A 24,356-nucleotide genomic window follows, 5' to 3' on the forward strand; every position below is an offset into this window, starting at 1 on the left:
TTTAAATTGAACTAAAATAGCATTGTTTATCTTGGGACAAATCAGGGGGGGGGGGCACACTCTAACTTTGAATGGTCCCTCAGTTGCGGTTTTAAAGAGGTAAATTTATGAACTTACAACTGTAAGATCCGAGTTCGATCCCCTGCGATATAGACCAATTATACAAACTGTAGAACATTTTTAGTCAAGTCGGGTTAAAGAGTAAGCGTGAATTATGTAGTAACCTCAGGTCTCCAGCTAACCCATGCGAAATCAGTCTACTTTTCCCCCATGTCATTTCTAAAATGATTCTCATGGGATAAAAGTTACAAGAAAAAGAGGTTTGAATTTCATTAAAAATGCGAATAAATTTAATTATATAGATATTTAAAATACCACCGCACTTCTGAATCAATGATGGTAGTAAAATAGCACCGCACTTCTGAATCAATGATGGTAGTAAAATAGCACCGCACTTCTGAATCAATGATGGTAGTAAAATAGCACCGCACTTCTGAATCAATGATGGTAGTAAAATAGCACCGCACTTCTGAATCAATGATGGTAGTAAAATAGCACCGCACTTCTGAATCAATGATGGTAGTAAAATACCACCGCACTTCTGAATCAATGATGGTAGTAAAATAGCACCGCACTTCTGAATCAATGATGGTAGTAAAATAGCACCGCACTTCTGAATCAATGATGGTAGTAAAATAGCACCGCACTTCTGAATCAATGATGGTAGTAAAATAGCACCGCACTTCTGAATCAATGATGGTAGTAAAATAGCACCGCACTTCTGAATCAATTATGTTAGTACAATAGCACCGCACTTTGAATCAATGATGGTAGTAAAATAGCATCGCACTTCTGAATCAATGATGGTAGTAAAATAGCACCGCACTTCTGAATCAATGATGGTAGTAAAATAGCACCGCACTTCTGAATCAATGATGGTAGTAAAATAGCACCGCACTTCTGAATCAATTATGTTAGTACAATAGCACCGCACTTTTGAATCAATGATGGTAGTAAAATAGCATCGCACTTCTGAATCAATGATGGTAGTAAAATAGCATCGCACTTCTGAATCAATGATGGTAGTAAAATAGCACCGCACTTCTGAATCAATGATGGTAGTAAAATAGCACCGCACTTCTGAATCAATTATGTTAGTACAATAGCACCGCACTTTTGAATCAATGATGGTAGTAAAATAGCATCGCACTTCTGAATCAATGATGGTAGTAAAATAGCACCGCACTTCTGAATCAATGATGGTAGTAAAATAGCACCGCACTTCTGAATCAATGATGGTAGTAAAATAGCACCGCACTTCTGAATCAATTATGTTAGTACAATAGCACCGCACTTTTGAATCAATGATGGTAGTAAAATAGCATCGCACTTCTGAATCAATGATGGTAGTAAAATAGCACCGCACTTCTGAATCAATGATGGTAGTAAAATAGCACCGCACTTCTGAATCAATGATGGTAGTAAAATAGCACCGCACTTCTGAATCAATGATGGTAGTAAAATAGCATCGCACTTCTGAATCAATGATGGTAGTAAAATAGCACCGCACTTCTGAATCAATGATGGTAGTAAAATAGCATCGCACTTCTGAATCAATGATGGTAGTAAAATAGCACCGCACTTCTGAATCAATGATGGTAGTAAAATAGCATCGCACTTCTGAATCAATGATGGTAGTAAAATAGCACCGCACTTCTGAATCAATGATGGTAGTAAAATAGCACCGCACTTTTGAATCAATGATGGTAGTAAAATAGCACCGCACTTCTGAATCAATGATGGTAGTAAAATAGCACCGCACTTCTGAATCAATGATGGTAGTAAAATAGCACCGCACTTCTGAATCAATGATGGTAGTAAAATAGCACCGCACTTCTGAATCAATGATGGTAGTAAAATAGCATCGCACTTCTGAATCAATGATGGTATTAAAATAGCACCGCACTTCTGAATCAATGATGGTAGTAAAATAGCACCGCACTTCTGAATCAATGATGGTAGTAAAATAGCACCGCACTTCTGAATCAATGATGGTAGTAAAATAGCATCGCACTTCTGAATCAATGATGGTATTAAAATAGCACCGCACTTCTGAATCAATGATGGTAGTAAAATAGCACCGCACTTCTGAATCAATGATGGTAGTAAAATAGCACCGCACTTCTGAATCAATGATGGTAGTAAAATAGCACCGCACTTCTGAATCAATGATGGTAGTAAAATAGCACCGCACTTCTGAATCAATGATGGTAGTAAAATAGCACCGCACTTCTGAATCAATGATGGTAGTAAAATAGCACCGCACTTCTGAATCAATGATGGTATTAAAATAGCACCGCACTTCTGAATCAATGATGGTAGTAAAATAGCACCGCACTTCTGAATCAATGATGGTAGTAAAATAGCATCGCACTTCTGAATCAATGATGGTATTAAAATAGCACCGCACTTCTGAATCAATGATGGTAGTAAAATAGCACCGCACTTCTGAATCAGTGATGTTAGTAAAATAGCACCGCACTTCTGAATCAGTGATGTTAGTAAAATAGCACCGCACTTCTGAATCAATGATGGTAGTAAAATAGCACCGCACTTCTGAATCAATGATGGTAGTAAAATAGCACCGCACTTCTGAATCAATGATGGTAGTAAAATAGCACCGCACTTCTGAATCAATGATGGTAGTAAAATAGCACCGCACTTCTGAATCAATGATGGTAGTAAAATAGCACCGCACTTCTGAATCAATGATGGTAGTAAAATTGCACCGCACTTCTGAATCAGTGATGTTAGTAAAATAGCACCGCACTTCTGAATCAGTGATGTTAGTAAAATAGCACCGCACTTCTGAATCAATGATGGTAGTAAAATAGCACCGCACTTCTGAATCAATGATGGTAGTAAAATAGCATCGCACTTCTGAATCAATGATGGTAGTAAAATAGCACCGCACTTCTGAATCAATGATGGTAGTAAAATAGCACCGCACTTCTGAATCAATGATGGTAGTAAAATAGCACCGCACTTCTGAATCAATGATGGTAGTAAAATAGCACCGCACTTCTGAATCAGTGATGTTAGTAAAATAGCACCGCACTTCTGAATCAGTGATGTTAGTAAAACAACACCGTACTTCTCAATTAATAATGTCAGTAAAATAGCACCGCACTTTTTAATGAAGTAAACCGAGGAATACAATTACTTTCCCTACAATAGAGAATTAACATAACATTAAAAGAAAATAAAGGACTTTTTGGTCCACCTATGCTGTTTCTTTCTGCTAAATTAAGAGGTAAAAACTAAAACACCTCAAAGATATTTTGATGCTTATGAAAATAATTTTATCTAATATTAAAAACTAAGTTAATTGTCCTATGAGAAGGTATTTTGTTTAATAATGCACGTCTATAAGGTTAGTTGCCCGGCATGGTCAGGTGGTTAAGGCACTCAACTCATAATTCTAGGGTCACGGGTTCGAATCCCCATCACACCAATCATGCTCGCCCTTTCAGCTGTTATAAGGTTCCGGACAATCCCACTTATTCGTTAGTAAAAGAATAGCCCTAAGAGTTGGCGGAGGATGGTGATGGCTAGCTGCCTTCCCTCCAGTCTTACACTGCTACATTATGGACGGCTTGCACAGATAACCCTCCTGTAGCTTTGCGCGAAATTCAAAAACAAACAAACAAACTTCCTCATACTTTGTTTGCAATACTTTTAAAAATGTGAGCACAAAATATGTGAAACCAGCGTTTAAATCTCTCCACAATGGTATTATATTTCACGCTTATTGAAAATAACATATCATTCGCTTCGAAAACCTTTAGAAAGTGTAGTAACCAAACACAATATCAGTTAGCCGGACAACGTAACTTCCCGTTTTCTGTTGTCATAAGAGACCCGGCCATCGCTGGTCGATGATTTATGTTAGGCCTTCACAGCAATTTACGACAATAGAAATAAACTCTACAATTTACTTCTCAATAAAATTTCATGTATTTATGTTCTATGATATTCAGTTAATTTTTTTCATGATATGTAGAAGACGAGCAAAGAGAATTTTCACATGGGGCTGTGGGGATACAACACCCACCGAGAGGGATAATATTTAACACTTGTGTGTTTATAAAAGCCTTACATTAAAGTTTCGATGTGCAGAAAACTTATAATATGATAAAGTAATTATAACATGCATAATAACGATCTCTTTTGGTGCACGTGAAAAATTCTGAAAGAAAACATTAACTTCTCTCGCATCTCGTGAAGATAAGACTATCATCAGTTGATGCACGTAAAAAAAAAATAGTGAAGATATTACTATCCTCAGTTGATGCTCATGAAAGAGCTGCAAAGATAAAAATATTCTCAACTGACGCACGTGAAAGAGCTGTGAAGATAATACTATCTTCAACTGATGCCCGTGAAAGAGCTGCGAAGATAAAAATATCCTCAACTGACACACGTGAATGAGCAGTAAAAGTGATATTACCCTTAACTGATGCACGTAAAGAGTCTTGAAAGATAACATTAAACTTACCTGAACTGTCGTCCATACAAAGTTGTTCAGATTTTAACAAGCACATTGAAATATCACTCAGTAAACATTACCGTAACATGAGCACCCAAACAGATGTTCATATTTACACAAATACAAACGTGCTGCGTTTACACTACACTGCCTTATTAGCTTTTTACCCTATCTAGTGTTGTAGACTTTCTTTTTGTTTTGTTTGTTTGGAATTTCGCACAAAGCTACTCGAGAGCTATCCGTCCCTAATTTAGCAGTGGAAGACTAGAGGGAAGGCAGCTAGTCATCACCACCCACCGCCAACTCTTGGGCTACTCTTTTACCAACGAAAAGTGGGATTGATCGTCACATTATAACATCCCCACGGCTGGGAGGGAGAGCATGTTTGGCGCGACTCGGGCGCGAACCCGCGACCCTCAGATTACGAAGCGCACGCCTTAACGCGCTAGGCTATGCCAGGCCGTAGACTTTCTTATAAAAAGTCGAGAGTTTGTAGCTACAGTACCATTTATAATGTTCTGTTTTCGTATGAGTGGTGGGAATTACTCTCTGTATGAAGGGTGGCGTCATTATATTTGATCCACAGTAATACAGCGAGTAATCTTCACAGAATCACAACACTAAAATCCAGGTATTGATTCTTCACGGTGGACAATGAGTACAGTTCCAATGTGGCTTCACTTGAAAACAAACAAACAAAGTATTCTGTTATTAAATAGTAAATAATAAATAACATTTCAAAAGTCGTTTCTCTAATGATTTTTTTTTTCCGATGAAATGGAAATCTCTCTTATGAAATGACCAGTTAATTGTAGTTTCTGGAAAACAAAATCTTTGTAAAGTCCAGTTTGTTAATCAATTCGATTCCTAGTATGTGTTCTTGTATTGAAAGAAATACCATATGTTTAATGTTGAGTTAATGAAGAAGATAGAAGAGGGTATGTTAGAAACGTGATTTTATAACTAACATTAGGCCTATTGGTTTCTTTTGCTCCGTTAGTTTAATAGCATAAAATATAACAAAAAGTATAGTGTAGAACATCTTAGTGAAAACGTATGGCAAGTATGACGTAACAATAAAACCGATAAGAATTTAAATTATTTTTATAAACACATTTCGCGTTTCCTCTAAGACTATAAGAGATAATACTATTTCAACAATATCACGACGTTGTATTGTTCGGTACAGACAAGTGTGCTATTATTGTACTATTATTGTAAATAATAGAATAATCTGAGCACTGGTGTCGATAAAAATGAAACTCCTAAAGATAATATTGGGTAAAAATTAAGAGATAGTCAATCGGGAATAGGATTATGTAATTCATTGTGATAATATTGGGTACAAATCGAGAGATAGCCAACCAATGAAAAGATTATCTAATTCGGTGCGAACATAAGACTTAAGTTCTGGTATTTTGAGAGTTATTTTTAAGTTTAGTTTTTGTTTACTTGAAAGATCTGTTGAAAATTTATAAATATGACATTCTTCACGCACGTGACAATAGGCATGGGACATGTCCCTCTGACTTGCTGACCAGCTGTTTTTTGTAAATGTCAGATGGTGTCTCTAACACACGAATTTCACAAATCGAGAGTTAATTATATAAGCAAACCTTCGGATGACAGAAAAGGTAACGCAGTGGTTAAATGTTTTATAATTACAACTGAAACTTGTTTTGGAGGACAGGCTAAGGATATAATACTTGTGGGGAGTTTTGTCAGTGAAATTACTATTCTTAAACTTAAATCTGAACTAACTTTAAATTAACACGTTAAAAATATTCAATTACATGTTTTTTTCGCAATAAGTGTAAAACACAAAACAGTGGAAATAATAAGAGAAAATCAAATTATTTTACCAAGTAATGACTACAAACTTTTAAATATAATAGAACACCGCCAGATGGTTAGCAATCGACTCGTAATCTGAAGATCGCGAGTTCGAGTTCCGTCACCGAATACGTTCATTATATGTTGCCCACTGGCCCAGCTACCCAGATGTAAAATTTTTTGACTTACAAAAATGCCAGCCGTCCCCAAACTAGATATTTTTAAGCTCACAATGAAAATGTATAAATATATGTCGTCGTGGCAACATTTTTCTTTGCGATGACTAATTTCTAGCTGTCAGGATTTTTTTTTTTTAGAATTTCGCGTAAAGTTACGTTAAAGCTATCTGCGCTAGCCGTCCCTAATTTTGAAGTAAGACTAGAGGGAAGGCAGCTAGCCATCATCACTCACCGCCAACTCTTGGGCTACTCTTTACCAACGAATAGTAGGATTGACCGTCACTATATAACGCCTCTAAGGCTGAAAGGGCGAGCATGTTTAGTGCGACGGAGATTCGAACTTGCGACCCTCAGATTATGAGTTGAACTCCCCAACCCACCTGGTTATGCTGGGTCCAGCTATTAGGAAACTACATATGTTTCTATCAAAACTTTCAATAGATACTTATTGAAAGAACTGAACTATCTTTCTCGACGTAGTTAATTGCTGAGAAAACATGACTACAACTTGTCCCTAGTTATATTATGCTGTTTTATTGAGAGGTAAGATTGTGAAAAGTTATACTGATGAATAATATATCATAGTTATTATTCACGTGACAATTTTTCACAACCAATGAAAAGTTGAAGTACGTTTCCAAAGAGACTATTTAGGCTATGACTCACCCTTAAATTAATTGTATGTAGATTTGATGTCATTTAGTTTCATGAATATATAAATATCTCATCATATCTATAATTCAACAGTTCCCTTCGATCTGAAATGCCCGTACTACAAAGGTCATTAAACACTGTTTCCGCATTTTATAAGCTCCGTTAAAGTAACTGTTATTTGTTGGGATGCCTGAATGGTTGAAACCAATCCCTGTTGTAACAGGAATGGAAGACGGTAAAATTCAAGTTGATTGCGATTGTTTTGATAGTTACTTCTAAAAATAAGCAATAACATTTTTAACCTTGTTATATGTCTCTTTTGGGCCATCGTGTAGGTTACATGCTATTAGAAGAGAATATTAGTTCTCTGTTACATGTGATCCACACTTAAATTAATAATTCCATTCCACAAATATCTGGTTCTTCACCTCTGATGATTAAAACGTATTCATTAGACTGATAACAAATATTGCTCATTTACAGGAAAAATTTCAGATTTATCCATAGGAATGCATTACACTGGCACCCTAGCCACACCTGGCGAGGACTTTATTGGTTCTAATTGGGTCCTTATACTAATCTCAACGGTATCCTAGTCACACCTGGAGTGGAAATCATTGTGTCTAAACAGGTCCTTATATTAATCTTAAAGACATCCTAGTCACACCAGACGTGGACATTGTTGTGCATAATCAGGACCTTATCATAATCTTATTGACATCCTAGTCACACCTAGCGAGGACATTATTGTGATTAATCAGGACCTTATAAACTTATTGTCCCTTAATCATACCTAGCAGTGATACTGTTATGTCTATATAAGACCTTATCATAAACTTATTTGTGTCCTAGACACACCTGGCAAGAATATTGTCGTGCCTAATCAGGACCTTCTAGTAAACATTCAACAATATATTGACTTTATTCTATATAAAATTCACGAATATGTAGCTTACCAAATAAAACGACAGAAACATAGACTATCAAATAAAAAGGAAATACATTAACAGCCCCAAAAAACAGTCAGGGAGCTTATCAAATTAAACATACAGTCAGGGAGCTTATCAAATTAAACATACAGTCAGGGAGCTTATCAAATTAAACATACAGACAGAGAGCTTATCAAATTAAATATACAGTCAGGGAGCTTATCAAATTAAACATACAGACAGAGAGCTTATAAAATTAAACATACAGTCAGGGAGCTTATCAAATTAAGCATACAGTCAGGGAGCTTATCAAATTAAACATACAGACAGAGAGCTTATCAAATTAAATATACAGTCAGGGAGCTTATCAAATTAAACATACAGTCAGGGAGCTTATCAAATTAAATATACAGTCAGGGAGCTTATCAAATTAAACATACAGTCAGGGAGCTTATCAAATTAAACATACAGTCAGGGAGCTTATCAAATTAAACATACAGACAGAGAGCTTATCAAATTAAATATACAGTCAGGGAGCTTATCAAATTAAACATACAGACAGAGAGCTTATCAAATTAAACACACAGACAGAGAGCTTATCAAATTAAACACACAGACAGAGAGCTTATCAAATTAAACATACAGTCAGAGAGCTTATCAAATTAAACATACAGTCAGAGAGCTTATCAAATTAAACATACAGTTAGGGAGCTTATCAAATTAAACATACAGACAGGGAGCTTATCAAATTAAACATACAGTCAGGGAGCTTATCAAATTAAACATACAGTCAGGGAGCTTATCAAATTAAACATACAGACAGGGAGCTTATCAAATTAAACACACAGACAGAGAGCTTATCAAATTAAACATACAGACAGAGAGCTTATCAAATTAAACATACAGATAGAGAGCTTATCAAATTAAATATACAGTCAGGGAGCTTATCAAATTAAACATACAATCAGGGAGCTTATCAAATTAAACATACAGACAGAGAGCTTATCAAATTAAACACACAGACAGAGAGCTTATCAAATTAAACACACAGACAGAGAGCTTATCAAATTAAACATACAGTCAGAGAGCTTATCAAATTAAACATACAGTCAGGGAGCTTATCAAATTAAACATACAGTCAGGGAGCTTATCAAATTAAACATACAGTCAGGGAGCTTATCAAATTAAACATACAGACAGGGAGCTTATCAAATTAAACACACAGACAGAGAGCTTATCAAATTAAACATACAGATAGAGAGCTTATCAAATTAAATATACAGTCAGGGATCTTATCAAATTAAACATACAGTCAGGGAGCTTATCAAATTAAACATACAGTCAGGGAGCTTATCAAATTAAACATACAGACAGAGAGCTTATCAAATTAAACATACAGTCAGGAAGCTTATCAAATTAAACATACAGATAGAGAGCTTATCAAATTAAATATACAGTCAGGGAGCTTATCAAATTAAACATACAGTCAGAGAGCTTATCAAATTAAACATACAGTCAGGTTATCAAATTAAACACACAGACATCAAATTAAACACACAGAGCTTATCAAATTAAACACACAGACAGAGAGCTTATCATACAGATTAGAGCTTATCACAAACAGACAGAGGAAAGCTTATCAAATTAAACATACAGACAGAGAGCTTATCAAATTAAGCATACAGTCAGGGAGCTTATCAAATTAAACATACAGTCAGACAGCTTATCAAATTAAACATACAGTCAGAGAGCTTATCAAATTAAACATACAGACAGAGAGCTTATCAAATTAAACATACAGTCAGAGCTTATCAAATTAAACACACAGACAGAGAGCTTCAAATCAAACATACAGATAGAGAGCATCAAATTAAACAGACAGTCAGAGCTTATCAAATTAAACACACAGACAGAGCTTATGAAATTAAACATACAGATAGAGAGCTTATCAAATTAAACACACAGACAGAGAGCTTATCAAATTAATCATACAGTCAGGGAGCTTATCAAATTAATCAAATTAAACACACAGACAGAGAGCTTATCAAATTAAACATACAGATAGAGAGTTTATCAAATTCAACATACAAGATAGAGAGCTTATCAAATTCAACATACAAACAGAGAGAGCTTATCAAATTCAACAGACAGACAGAGAGCTTATCAAATTAAACATACAGACATGGAGCTTATCAAATTAAACATACAGATAGAGAGTTTATCAAATTAAACACATTAACATAGAGCTTATCTAATTAAACTCACAAACAGAGAGCTTATCTAATTAAACACACAGTCATGGAGCTTAGCAAATTAAACATACAGATAGAGAGCTTATCAAATTAAACACACAGACAGAGGAGAGCTTATCAAATTAAAACATACAGTCAGGAGCTTATCAAATTAAACATACAGTCAGAGAGCTTATCAAATTACATACACAGACAGAGAGCTTTATCAAATTAAACACACAGACAGAGAGCTTATCAAATTAAACACACAGACAGAGAGCTTATCAAATTAAACACACAGACAGAGAGCTTAGAAATTAAACATACAGATAGAGAGCTTATCAAATTAAACATACAGTCAGAGAGCTTATCAAATTAATCATACAGTCAGGGAGCTTATCAAATTAATCATACAGTCAGAGAGCTTATCAAATTAAACACACAGACAGAGAGCTTATCAAATTAAACATACAGATAGGGAGCTTATCAAATTAAAACACACAGACAGAGAGCTTATCAAATTAAACACACAGACAGGGCTTATGAGCTTATCAAATTAAACATACAGACAGGAAGCTTATCAAATTAAACATACAGATAGAGAGCTTTATCAAATTAAAACACACAGACAGAGAGCTTATCAAATTAAACACACAGACAGAGAGGAGCTTATCAAATTAAACATACAGATAGAGAGCTTATCAAATTAAACATACAGATAGAGAGCTTATCAAATTAAACATACAGACAGAGAGCTTATCAAATTAAACACACAGACAGAGTTATCAAATTAAACACACAGACATGGAGCTTATCAAATTAAACATACAGACAGAGGAGAGCTTATCAAATTAAACATACAGATAGAGAGCTTATCAAATTAAACACACAAACAGAGAGCTTATCAAATTAAACATACAGATAGAGAGCTTATCAAATTAAACATACAGTCAGAGAGCTTATCAAATTAAACACACAGACAGAGAGCTTATCAAATTAAACACATAGACAGAGAGCTTATCAAATTAAACACACAGACAGAGAGCTTATCTAATTAAACATACAGACAGGGGAGCTTATCAAATTAAAACATACAGACAGAGAGCTTATCAAATTAAAAACACACAGACAGAGAGCTTATCAAATTAAACACACAGACAGAGAGCTTATCAAATTGACAGAGAGCTTATCTAATTAAACATACAGTCAGGGAGCTTATCAAATTAAATACACAGACAGAGAGCTTATCAAATTAAACACACAGACAGACAGCTTATCAAATTTAACACACAGACAGAGAGCTTATCAAATTAAACATACAGAGAGCAGATTGCTTATCAAATTATAAGTTAGACACATTTAGATTAACGAGTAAAACGTAAAATTAATAATTTAACAAACAAACAATAAACAGATTATCAAGTACTATGACAAATAAAGAAGGTAGATAGTTTATCACGTATGAAAACAGATACGTAGGTTATCAAGTAAAATGAGAGATATGTAGAGAGATTACACTATGTAACACAAATTTTGTTCCTGGATAGTACGTGTTCTTTCTTATTTACTTATGTTGTAAAAATACAGAAAATGTCCATTATTCCCTTCAAACTTTGCTCATGTGACCTGGATAATGAAATTTAGAAATTAACCTATTTTCTGTGTAACAACGGGAAAATGTGCACATTTTCATTTACATAAGGTCTGAGTAAAACAACATATGAATCAAGATTTGCATGTATTTGTACTAAAGTTATACAAAAATGTTTAGAAGTGAGTAGTTTTCGAGATTTGCGACGGTAATGTAAATCACTTTCACGTGTCAGCCCCCAAATATAGTCTCTCATGATGTTTTCATTATAAGCTTCCAGGGTCACAAAAGCAAAGTTTCAAGAGAAAAACAGGTCTTTTCCATTCACGTTAGGCATAAGCAATTGGGAAATAACACTTTCTGCCTAGAAACAAGAAAAGTAAAATTTTGTTACATTGTGTTATATAATTAAAAGGCAAATGTGTAGATTGTCAAATAAAAAAGGAACTAAGCAGATTATCAGACATATAGACAGATAATCCGACCATCATCAAACGAAAAGATAAATAAATGATCAAATATATAAAGACAAGTATGTTGATTATCCGATTATAAAGTAAGAAAACAGCTTATCAAACAAAAAGAGAACTACATAGATAGGTAGGGTAACAAACTGAAGATTGTACTGTTTTATCATCGCAGACTTTAAAACAATTGAGCATTTTTTTATTCTAAGTCTGACATTTATTTTTACCTGAGAGCTAAAATACTTGTGTTAATAAAGTCTCCTTCACCGGTTTTCAAAATGCTCTTATGCAGTTTTTTTGTAATTTTGTGCTAGCCGTCCCTAATTTAGTAGTGTAAGACTAGAGGGAAGGCAGCTAGTCATAACCACCCACCGCCAACTTTTGACTACTCTTTACCAACGAATAGTTGGACTAAACGTCACATTATAACGCCCCACGGTTGAAAGGCAAGCATGTTTGGTGTAACGGATTCGAACCCGCGACCCTCAGATCACGAGTCGAACGCCTTAACCCACCTGGCCATGCCGGACTTTATATTAGAACTTGACTTTGTAATACTGTTAAAATATACAAGACTCAGGAGAGATGTTCACGGTCGTACTTGTATGCAGAACCTTAGCACATTATTATACAATTACGCTTTGTAAATAGTACATCTATAAATAATAGAAAACTGTTCAGTAAATTACATCAATCTGCACATGATACAACTTTAATCGCTGACAGTTTACACAGCTGGTACTCTGTTAATTTGAATAGCGTGTCGTACACCATATGGTACTACTAAATAATGTATGGAAAGCAACTGTGTCCGTTGACAACGACAGCTAATGAAATAGGCGTATTTATGCACACGTTATATAATAACTCCCGCCTTAGTCTTTTTTAACAAAACATAACTTGAATATTTACAGCTTGTAATATCTTGTTATGCCTCTAATTTATGTTCAGAAGATAGAGAAACGTGGAACAGCATTAGGCCTGTTCAACGTTTCGAAGAATAGTATTAATTATTAGTGTTTCTAAAAGAGTTGACACATAATTATGTGTCATTTTCATAACGGATATAAAATTCCCTGGGTAACATACTGATATTATTATGTCATTACCTCTCGTTAGGGCTATGTATTTCAGTGTCCAATACTTACCTCCAAGTCTGTTTACTCTTGTAAATAAAATTCATATGTATTCAAGTAGTTAATATTGGAAATAAACAATGCTTAATTTATTGACATTGTATAATGATATTACACCACGAAAACTATTGAAGCAACAAAGACACACTCAACAATAAAACAATACAATTTGTGTAATTCGCTCGTTTTGTAAACAAAGTTTAATGTGAAACAAAAACTGATTAGGCTTGTATGAAATGCAAATATGTTAAAAAGCCTATCTTTTTGCTTTGAACCTCAACTTCTTGCTGTTTGCAGGTCATTTTCATATCACCTATAATTTATGTTTAACATTGGTAAAAACACAGATAAGTTTGGTTAATATAATACTTCCTCTTACCTAAAACATATTAAGAGAAAAAATTAATTTAACACTTTTCAAGCGGAGATCTGTGTAAACCATTATATGAAATGAAAATAAAAAGCTTAAAACAGTCACAATACTGAAAACAAAGAGAAGTGTGATAATTTAAAAGAAAGTTTCCTGAACTGTTCCCCCTGTGACTTTTTGACAAGATATGGCGGCAAAATGAAAGGAGCATTCGCTCACCATACAACAGAATGAACTCACACAACAGAATAAACAATTTTACATATAGTATCTAATAATGATGTTAACTTTTATCAAAAGGCTTAAGAGGGTTTCTTATTCGTTGTTAAATTTGCTAAAGAGAGTTTCATAAAGTGTTGGGCCCAGGTGGGTTAAGGCGTTCGACTCGTAATGTTAAGATCGCGGGTTCGAATACCCGTCGCACCAAACATGTTAAGACAACTTTCTCTGGAAGCCCATGTTCAGCCGTATTATCTTTTGGGCACTGATAATAAACAACTTCCCCTTGCCAAACATGTTTTCAACCGTGGGCGTTATAATGTGATGGTCAATCTCACTATTCGTAGGTAAAAGAGTAGCCCAAGAGTTGGCGGTGGGTGGTGATGACTAGCTGCCTTCCCTCTAGTTTTACACTGCTAAATTAGGGACAGCTAGCGCAGATAGCCCTCGTGTAGCTTTTGCGCGAAATCCAAACCAAACATAAGGTGGTTAGTTCGTCATCAAAACGCCAAAGAGCTGAAGAGCGTTTCGCGTAGACGTCAGTTGTTGTCAACATTAAAGGCGGGTTAATCCGAATAAACAAGTTTGAGAGGCTGTTCGTGGTGACGAGAAACCAACCTGAAGTAAAATGTATCTCAGATTAAAATAAAGTTTAGAACGACGTCTCTATCGTCCCACGTCATCTTCAGGTTAACAAAGAGAGAGTTTCCAACTGACCGTTGCAGGGCACATGTTTTAGGGACTAGACTGTAAATGTGTATGGGATTGTAGGTGGCGTTGCACTTAGATGTTAGGTTATTAATTAGTGAAGGTATAAAGATGTTCCTTTATATTGGTTTAATTTTGGTTTTAGTTGCTGTATAAGTAGGGCTTCTTTGATTTTACGTTCGTTGTATTGTTTCCCTACTTAATATATGGCTGTTTTCTATGGTAATGTTGTGTTTATTTGATTTGCAGTGCTCAAAAACGTGTGGTATTTTTGTGTTCATTTAATCTGGTTTCCATTTTTTTGCTTGTTTCTCCAGCATAGGAGTCGTGGCAGTTGTTGTATTGCATTTTAAAATATTGTTGGTGTTTCGTTTGTCAATACAGTTTTTTTAAATAGTATGGACTTTAGTTTTGTACCTTGTTTTGAATATATTTGGTGTTTACTGGAATGTTGTGTTTTATTATAAGTTTTTCACTGATGTTGATTATTCTTCCCCTGACATCGGAAATATCTGGTATGTAGCAATGTAAGATTTTGTAATTTGTTGTATCTTGGGCCTTATTGTTGTTTGTTTGTTGTTGGTCTAGGTGTATATGTATAATTGTTTCAACAGGTTTTGGAGGAAATTCGTTAATGTTGATGAAGTGTTGCTTTATTTTGTTGATTTCATCGTTAATTTTATCAGATAAACATAGTTTTGTGGCTGTGTTTATTTGGTTACTTAATATGTTGAGTTTTGTTTTGCTTCATTTGCTGAGTCTCAGGGAATGTATAATCCATTATGGGTGCTCGCTAAAGATGTTTAAGGTTGAGAACATTCTTAAGGAAGTATAGAATATTTACCCCTCACAACACCAGATTTAAGTAGAGAACACTTTCATGGAAGTATAGGATATCTACCCTTTAAAAGCAAGAGATTTAAGGTACAGAACACTCTCATGGAAGTACAGGATATCTAACGCTAAAGCAAGATATTTAAGGTAGAGATCACTCTCATGAAAGTGTAGGATATCTACCTCTTAAAGCAAGGTAATTAAGGTAGAAAACACTTTAATAGAAGTATAGGTTATCTAACCTTTAAAACAAGAGATTTAAGGTATAGAACACTCTCATGGAAGTATAAGATATCTAACCTTAAAGAAAAAGATTTAAGGTAGAGAATATTTCTGTGGAGATATAGGATATCTACTTCCTAAAGCAAGAGGTTTGAAGTACAGAACATCTTTGAGAAAGTATAGGATATCTAGCCTTTAAGTATCTGACTTCGAAACGTAATAATAGAAAAACTGGTTTGACACTGTTCAAGCTGAGATCTACGAAAATCTTGATATAAAATACAAAAGCTTAAAACATTCGCTGAATTGAAAACAAAAAAGTAGTGGTATTAAAAAAAAACAAACGTTTTCAGTATCATTACCCGTGTGAGTTGATGACAAGATATGTGGAAGGAACCGTTCGCCGGTTAACATGCAGAAGATATTTCATATCAATCTGTTGAAGATAGTAGTTCCATAGAAACGTTAACCGCTACAAATACACTGAAAATAGTTTCATAGAAATGTTAACCATTATAAATATACTGAAGATAGTTTCATAGAAATATTAACCGTTATAAATATACTGAAGAATGTTTTATTGAAATATTAACCGTTGTAGATACACTGAAGATAGTTTCACACAAATATTAACCATCACAAATATATTGAAGATAGTTCCATAGAAATATTAACCGTAAGAAATACGCTGAAGAGGAGTTCATAGTAATGCTAAATAAAGTGTAATAGAGATGTTAAAATTAGTGACATACTAAAGTGAGTTTCCTTTCAAGCAGGTGTTAAATGTTCCTAGATATTTATATATATATATATAAAATAGATGGTAACTATCACGGACAAAGACAACATAAACACGAGAACGTCGCTCGTTCTGCGGAAATGTAGGTCTTCTACGCTTTATAGCAAAGATCTTTAAAGTGGAGAAAAATTTTGGCGAAGTCTAGAATTTCTCACTCTTGAAGGTAGAAAACTTTTACAGACGTCTCGGGTCTCTTACTATAAAACGATAAAGAAAACTTCAGTGGAAATGTGGGCTCTTTACCCTCAACGTAATAGGTTAAAGGTTGAGATAATATGCTTACAAATATAGGACCTTAAGTAAGTCTTAAAGCAAGAAAAACCAGTCAGAGAACTGAGCCCCCAAGAGTGATGGGATGTACCGTATATAATCCATTAACTACAATTAACTAGAAGTTGTTCCTGACACAACAGAAACCTGAAACTAAAGTACTGTTGTGTTAGGTATTATAATACATCTCGAACGAATCTCCGATTTATTACGTTACGTGTTAAGTTTCCAAATAGTCGGGAAGTTTAATTTTAGTTTAACTGAATGTCAAAATGCATTAGATTTATGACATTTCCCAACAAGACTGACATACACAGTTTACTTTCTTTAATACAAATGTATTTGATTATAGAAACAATAATACAATTTATAATAAAAGTTGTTTATAATAGTTATTATAAAGGATTTACTAACTTGAAAGCAATATTGAGTCTTCTACCTGGTCTGGAAAGGAATATTTTATCGATGGTTCATGATGAGCGAATTCTCTTGATATCAATACAGTTAATACACTTAACGGCTAACCAGCTCTCGCTGATGGCACGTGAGTTTTTTTTGTTTTTTTTTTGTTTTTTTTACACTCGAGGTTAGAAGACATCGTAGAAACGCTAACGTCCGACGGTAGTCCACTGACGTTAAACGGTTTCTAACGTTTGTAATATATAAACGTTCCTGGTCAAATGTCTATAGTTTCGTGATTACCAAGCGTTTATCACAGTTATAGTTTCAGAGGTTTATAGTATACTAAATGTAGCAAACCAACAACATATAAAACTGCCTCTTCGCATTGCTTTCGTTACATTTTATAAGCTTGACAGGAGAGTTTCAATTTCAATTAGCAGCAATACTGGCAATCACTAGTATTACATATACACTTAATAAGTACAATGTTGATTCTTACACTCGAGAATCTTCTACAAATTTATAAAATAGGCGGGACTTTTGCAATATATATTTAACAAAACTTTTGTAACTTACGAATATCGAGTTTACGATAAAATTCTTCGAAATTTATATGGAACGAACTCCGTATGAAGGTTTTTTTTAAATTTCGTCCAAAGCTACACGAGGGCTAACTGTGCTAGTCGTCCCTAATTTAGAAGTGTAAGATTAGAGAGAAGGCAATTAGTCATCACAACCCACTGCTACCAAGGGGAATCGAACCCCTGATTTTAGCGTTGTAAATCCATAGACTTACCACTTTTACGCAATATAAAAATATTTCATCCTATTACTTCGGTTGCTACTTTTTATCATATCTAGTTTAATAACAAATTGACTTAATATTCCTCAAACTGTATAATCTCCAAGTCTAAGTTCGAAGGAGATCCAGTTCATTTTACACTTTAAACAACGTGTGTTATTAGGTTATACTGGTTTCGGAGAACTTCACTCCTCATTAGTAACCCAAAACACAAGTTAACCAAAGAGATAAGATGGACCTATATCGTAGTGAAAATTATCAAACAAACAGTTGGTATGAACGTGCTTTATAGCCAATATGAGGTAAACCTATAAACTGGATGGATGAAGTGCTATTTGCCTCTGCTCAGTTCTTCACATCATATAGTAGAGCAATTTCAACAATAATAAATAAACTTGAGCTTTGTCTTCGAGAGTAAACAATTTTCGGATTACTAATTTATTTGTTACATCTGTTATTGTGCGACTGTGAAGAACAGAACAATGGCTAATAACACTTTTTTCTTCACTTCACGCCCCCGAGCGATACAGCGGTATGTGTTCGGACTCACAACGCTAAAAACAGGGTTTCGATACCAGTGGTAGGCAGAGCACAGGTAGCCAGTTGTGTAGCTTTAAGCTTAATTCAAACAATCAGTCAGTCTTCATCTATGTCATAAATAGGCTTTCCTTGTAATAACTATACACCACGTTCTCACCAACAGCATGTTTGATTTCCGGTCTAAGTAACATGTAGAGCAGTGTTCTTAGAATAAAGCAACCTAACATCCTGGAGGTTTCTTAATAAGCACTTTCAGTAGTTCAGTAGCCAACAAAATTACATTAACTTATCCAGTTAGCGGAATAAACTGTTTTATTTAAACATGTGTGAGGTGTTCAGAGATACGTTTTATGATGTTTACAGTTGTTGCTCACATGTTTGTTATTTTGGTTATCTAGTGTTATTTATCGATACATTTGGTTATCATACAATAACAATAATATTTCAAAGCACGTTGTGTTCGAGATTTCTAATTATAATCGGACTTAACATTCTTAAACCAATAAATAACTTAATCGTTCATATAACATGTATATTTTCATGTACATGTCTTCTCCATATAACATGTATAAGAGTAACAAAACTGAAAATAAAGTAGCAACTGCTACATGTAACAGATTTACTAATGTAATTTATTTTAATATTGATGTTTATTTCAGTTAGAAATGTATGTAACTTGTATTGTTAAATGTGTATTGCGAAAGTCCCGCCTGTTCTCTAAATTTATAGAAGATTCTCGTGTGTAAGAATCAACAATCTATAAGAATCAACAATCTACGATGTATATCAAATGCTAGCGATTTCTAGTATTGTTGCCAACTAAACTTTATAAAACTTTGCCTTAAAGTTTATAAATGGACGCGCCAAAAGACATTTTTTGAAAGGATATTGTTTGGTTGCTTCAGTAAGTATACTATAAGCCTCAGAAGCTATGACTGGGATAAACGCTCATTAATCTGAAAAGTACAGATTTGTACCGTCGACAAAATCTTCAGTTTCAGACCAGATAGAAGACTCAGTATCGTTTGTAAGTTTGTAAAACTCTTGTATATAAATCATTATTTGTAATAACCGTTAATATAAATTATATTGTTGGTTGTATGTTATAATATATTTGTGCTGAAAAAGGAAACTGTGCTATCAGTCTTGTTGGTATATATTCCACAGCTGTTACGTAATGACAAGGAATTAACTTCTACATTAAAATTAAAACTTACGGCTATTTGAAATCATAATATACTTAACGTACGTAACACAATAAATCGGAGACTCGACCGTAATAAGTTATAATACGAAACGTTATATGTCATTCAAAACATTTTTCCTTGAAATATTATTTTTGAGTGCTTGAATATTCTTAATTTTATGTTGTATTATAGAATTTCTAAGATGAAATGTGTTATTACTAAGGCATTTATTGGTCATTAATTCTAATATAAAAATATAATTATTTCTAGGTGTGGTTTCAAAACAGACGAGCCAAATGGAGGAAACAAGAGAAGAATCTCAGATATGAAAATCCTAAGTGTCCTGATGTAAACATGTTTTTGTCCCCTGGCAGAGATTTACAGGGACTGCTTCATCTTTCTCCTAGTCCCTTAGGAACGGATCCTCTGTGGGGCAACGGATTGCATAGTTCTCTGTTCACGTCATCTCTCAAAGGGCTCTCTAATCGTTTCGGCCTTAACAACTTGTTCTCAGCTAGCAATGAAGCCAGCACTTCGAGGATTGAAGCGGCGACTCGTCTGTCTTTGCCACGTTCTGTGGCTGACCGTGTTGATACACTCACTTCGGGCCTACTCTCGGTTTACATGCTGAACTCGGCGGGTGCGTCTAGCAGAACCTCAGCTCCAACTAACATTGTCAATGTCTTGCCTTCCTCTTTCCATCACCTCGGCCCTTTCCATGAGTAAGTCTGTCGATAGGACACAGACAGGCCTCATGAGTAAGCCCGCCGACAGGACACAGACAGGCCTGAATTTCTTGAGTGTTAAAAAAAAAAAGAGGTCTTATTTCTCTCTTACTGAAACGAACTCCGGATCCAAGATATATAGAGTTCTATTATGTTATTTTAATGAAGTAAAGAATAATTAGAGAATTGATAAATTCATTGTAAAACCTGTTCATTGAGCCAATATTACGTAATGTGTTTTACATTTATCTCTTACCTACTGTGTTTATAACAAATTCTTTAGAGTTCAGCACTGACATACTGTTTACAAGCTCTTTTGTCACATTTTGATCGTTACATTTTTACCACGAAGCAACTTTTCAAGATTTTTTAATATTGAGATATTGTCTAAAATAAAACACGATAATCTGTTACCTCAAGTATTATTTATTGCTAAGAATAATGTGTGACTTCGTATATTATTTATTGCTGTTAATGTGTGACCTTGTATGTTATTTATTGCTAAGAGTAATGTGTGATTTCGTGTGTTATTAATTGCTAAGAATAATGTGTGACTTCGTGTGTTATAAATTGCTAAGAATAATGTGTGATTTAGTGTTAAGAGTGACACAGTTGCTGTTCCAATAGATAGAATCCTATGTAATTATTGTAAGTTTAATCTACCCATAGAATCCTGGGTAATCATTGTAGGTTTATTGTATTCATTCAAATAAACATGTGTTGTTATCTGTTGTACTTTCTTAAGTTACACTGTAACACAAAACATTTAAAATTAGTCATTTTGAGGGATGGTCTCAGATTTGTACCCACGGTATTGTAGAAGTAATCCACATTATTACGATACTCACTTAACATAACCTACAGAAGGTTACAAAAGTCACACACCGAGTGCTCTTTCACACACGTTATGACTCAAGTTATGTAGCGGTGACAAGGCTACGCAGATTGTTGTGTTGAAACCTTTCAAATTAATAGAACGTATTCCAAACACCAAGTGTTTGATATGTCCCTAAAATAAAATTTTTGACTGTTTAAGACCAGAAGGATACCAAGGTCCTCACATAACTGGATCAATTATACGAATTATTACAACGTTACTGAAATCTGAACCAATGATTGTAATAACCTTGAATAGGTAAAACTAACTGTAATGTAACTTTTAATTAGAGACGTGTTTATGGCGAAAACATGTAAAGCAACTTGTTGCTGATAGCTGTGTTTCTTTTTTTTGTTGGTTTTTGTTGTAAAATTATACATTTCATGAAGTCTTTATTCTAGGGAGGTGCCGACTTTAGGGGATATTCATTATATTTCGAAAAACACAAAATAAAGACTTTAGTCATTGCTGAGCGGAAGAATAGTTGGCAGCATATATCAAAACTTCTGTACCACATGAACAAGTTACATGATTCTCTATGATTATCCCTAAAAACCTTGGACAGCACGTGCACATTAAATACAACGCAATAAGCCTGTATGTGTATTGTGGTGTTAAATATATAACAAAAACTTGAAAGAAAACACTCTTGTTCTCGTCTATTTCGTGGATGAAATTTTGATGGGTTTTTTTAAACAATGTTTAGAAAAATTATACATTAGTTCCTCTGTGACAATTGGTTTTACTTCCTTTGTTTTATACGAATCCAAATTTCTATACCCGGCATGGCCAGGTGGTTAGAGTACTCGACTTGTAATCTAAGGATTGCAGGTTCGAATCCCCGTCATACAAAACTTGCTCGCCATTTTAGCTGTGGGAACATTATAATGTGACGATAAATCCCACTGTTCGTTAGTAAAAGAGTAGCCTAAAAGTTGACTATGTGTGATGAGGACCAGCTTTCTTCTCTCTAGTTTTACACTGCTAAATTAAGCTAATGCAGATAGCCCTCGAGTAGCTTTGCACGAAATTCAAAACAAACAAACAACATGTTTTGTTTCTTTGCTATGTCACTGTAAAGGCCCAGCATAGCTAGGTGGGTTAAGGCGTTCGACTCCTAATCCGAGGGTCGCGGGTTCGAATCCCCGTTACACCAAACATGCTCTCCCTTTCAGGCGTAGGGGCGTTATATAGTGACGATCAATCCCATTATTCGTTAGTAAAAGAGTAGCCCAAGAGTTGGCGGTGGGTTGTGATGAGTAATTATCTTCCTTATAGTCTTACACTACTAAATTAGGGACGGTAATAATCGATTTTACCTGATCGCAAAAATGTGTATACGACAGTTTATGAAAACAAAAACAATCAACAAAATAATTGTGATACAAATCTAGACATTCGGTTTGCTTTTTGTTGTTTTTCACTTTAATTTTGTGCAAAGCTACACGAGGGCTATCTGCGCTAGACGTCTCTAATTTATCAATGTACAACTAGAGGGAAGGCAGCTGGTCCTCATCACCCATAGTCAACTCTTAGGCAACTCTTTTATCAACGAATAGTGAGATTAGCCGTAACTTTGTAACGCATCCACGGCTGAAAGGGCGAACATGTTTGGTGTGACGGGAATTTGAACCTGCAACCCTCGGATTAAGAGTCGAACACCTTAACCCATCTGTCCATGCCGGACCATGTCGCTTTTACTACTTACAGCAACCTAACTTTGCACTTAAAGCCCAGATTCGTCATCTGTTTTCCACCGAAAAAACATCAAAGAAGGTAAAACGAATCCATAAAATTCTTACGCTTTTGAAGTTAATTAGGAGTTAAGATTGCCGTGCGGCTAGGAAAGCATTATTGTCCAAAGAGACAAAGTGAACGCCAGGACTACAAAATTCTATATGTATTACTTAAAATATCAGTTGGGAGAAAAAAAACACTTTTGTCAACGAGAGGTAATGGCGAACGGTTTTACCTCACATTATAATTACACGAAACTCCAGAGAGACTGAATACATAAGAGTACCGAACGCTGACCAATATTTTCTCCAACGTTTCGTTGTTTTTTAGCTTAAAGCAGTATAAACAACACATAGTTACTGAAGTTTAACCAACCATCAAGGTTAAAGTGACATCAATTCGTCGTGATGATCTGAATTGAAAGTCAGTGTCTTGTAGCCAAAAAGTTACCAGGTCTTTATACAAACATAAAGTTTTGTCATTAAACGATATTCCTTTAGAAATTGGTGCGAAACTACACAAATAAATCTTCTCAAATAAATTACTATCCTTCAAACTTTGAAATCTCTCTAAACAGCGTGAAGACAAAGAAGATGCCTCTTAGGCAAACATCACAACGTTTCACGATTCCTCAAGCAATCAATATGACCATGTTAATTCAACACAATCTGTTCGAGTGGGTAGGACAGGAATGTAATTCTGCCGAGTCAGTAGAGAAACAAGCTATGAATACATTGTTACAATACGTGACACGTATTTTAGCATTACGATACTGTGAAGTGGTTGAAATCTGGTTTAGCAGATCATTGTAAAAAACAGTATCCATTTGGCAAGACATTCAGAAGCAGGGAAAGTTTGGTTCTATGGCTTCCTCTTCCTTCAGACACCCTCAACTTTCTCTACGACTACCTGAATCAAGACCTTTATCACGAGCAATCGGGTTTAGGAGATCAGAAATCGATAGATTTTTTCCAGAGCTTTGGTAACATTCTTGAAGAACATAAAACACCACCAACTAGAACTTACAAAATGCCCAAGGAACACCTTCTTAGTATCTTTTTTTACTGTCTTTCCATAAGTCATAAACTAACTTTT

General features: G+C 34.8%; 1 protein-coding gene across 1 annotated transcript in view; it reads left to right on the top strand.

The window, feature by feature from the left end:
- Positions 1 to 21,044, top strand: part of LOC143248379 (uncharacterized) — a 30,676-nt gene extending 9,632 nt beyond the window's left edge. Inside the window, exon 3 of the mRNA XM_076496740.1 lies at positions 20,193 to 21,044. Coding sequence (XP_076352855.1) covers positions 20,193 to 20,648 — 456 coding nt within the window. The 3' untranslated portion in view covers positions 20,649 to 21,044. The remainder of the gene's footprint in view (positions 1 to 20,192) is intronic.
- The last annotated feature ends 3,312 nt before the right edge of the window (positions 21,045 to 24,356 follow it).

This window comes from Tachypleus tridentatus, chromosome 4, assembly GCF_004210375.1.
Source record: "Tachypleus tridentatus isolate NWPU-2018 chromosome 4, ASM421037v1, whole genome shotgun sequence".
Lineage (NCBI taxonomy): Eukaryota > Metazoa > Arthropoda > Merostomata > Xiphosura > Limulidae > Tachypleus > Tachypleus tridentatus.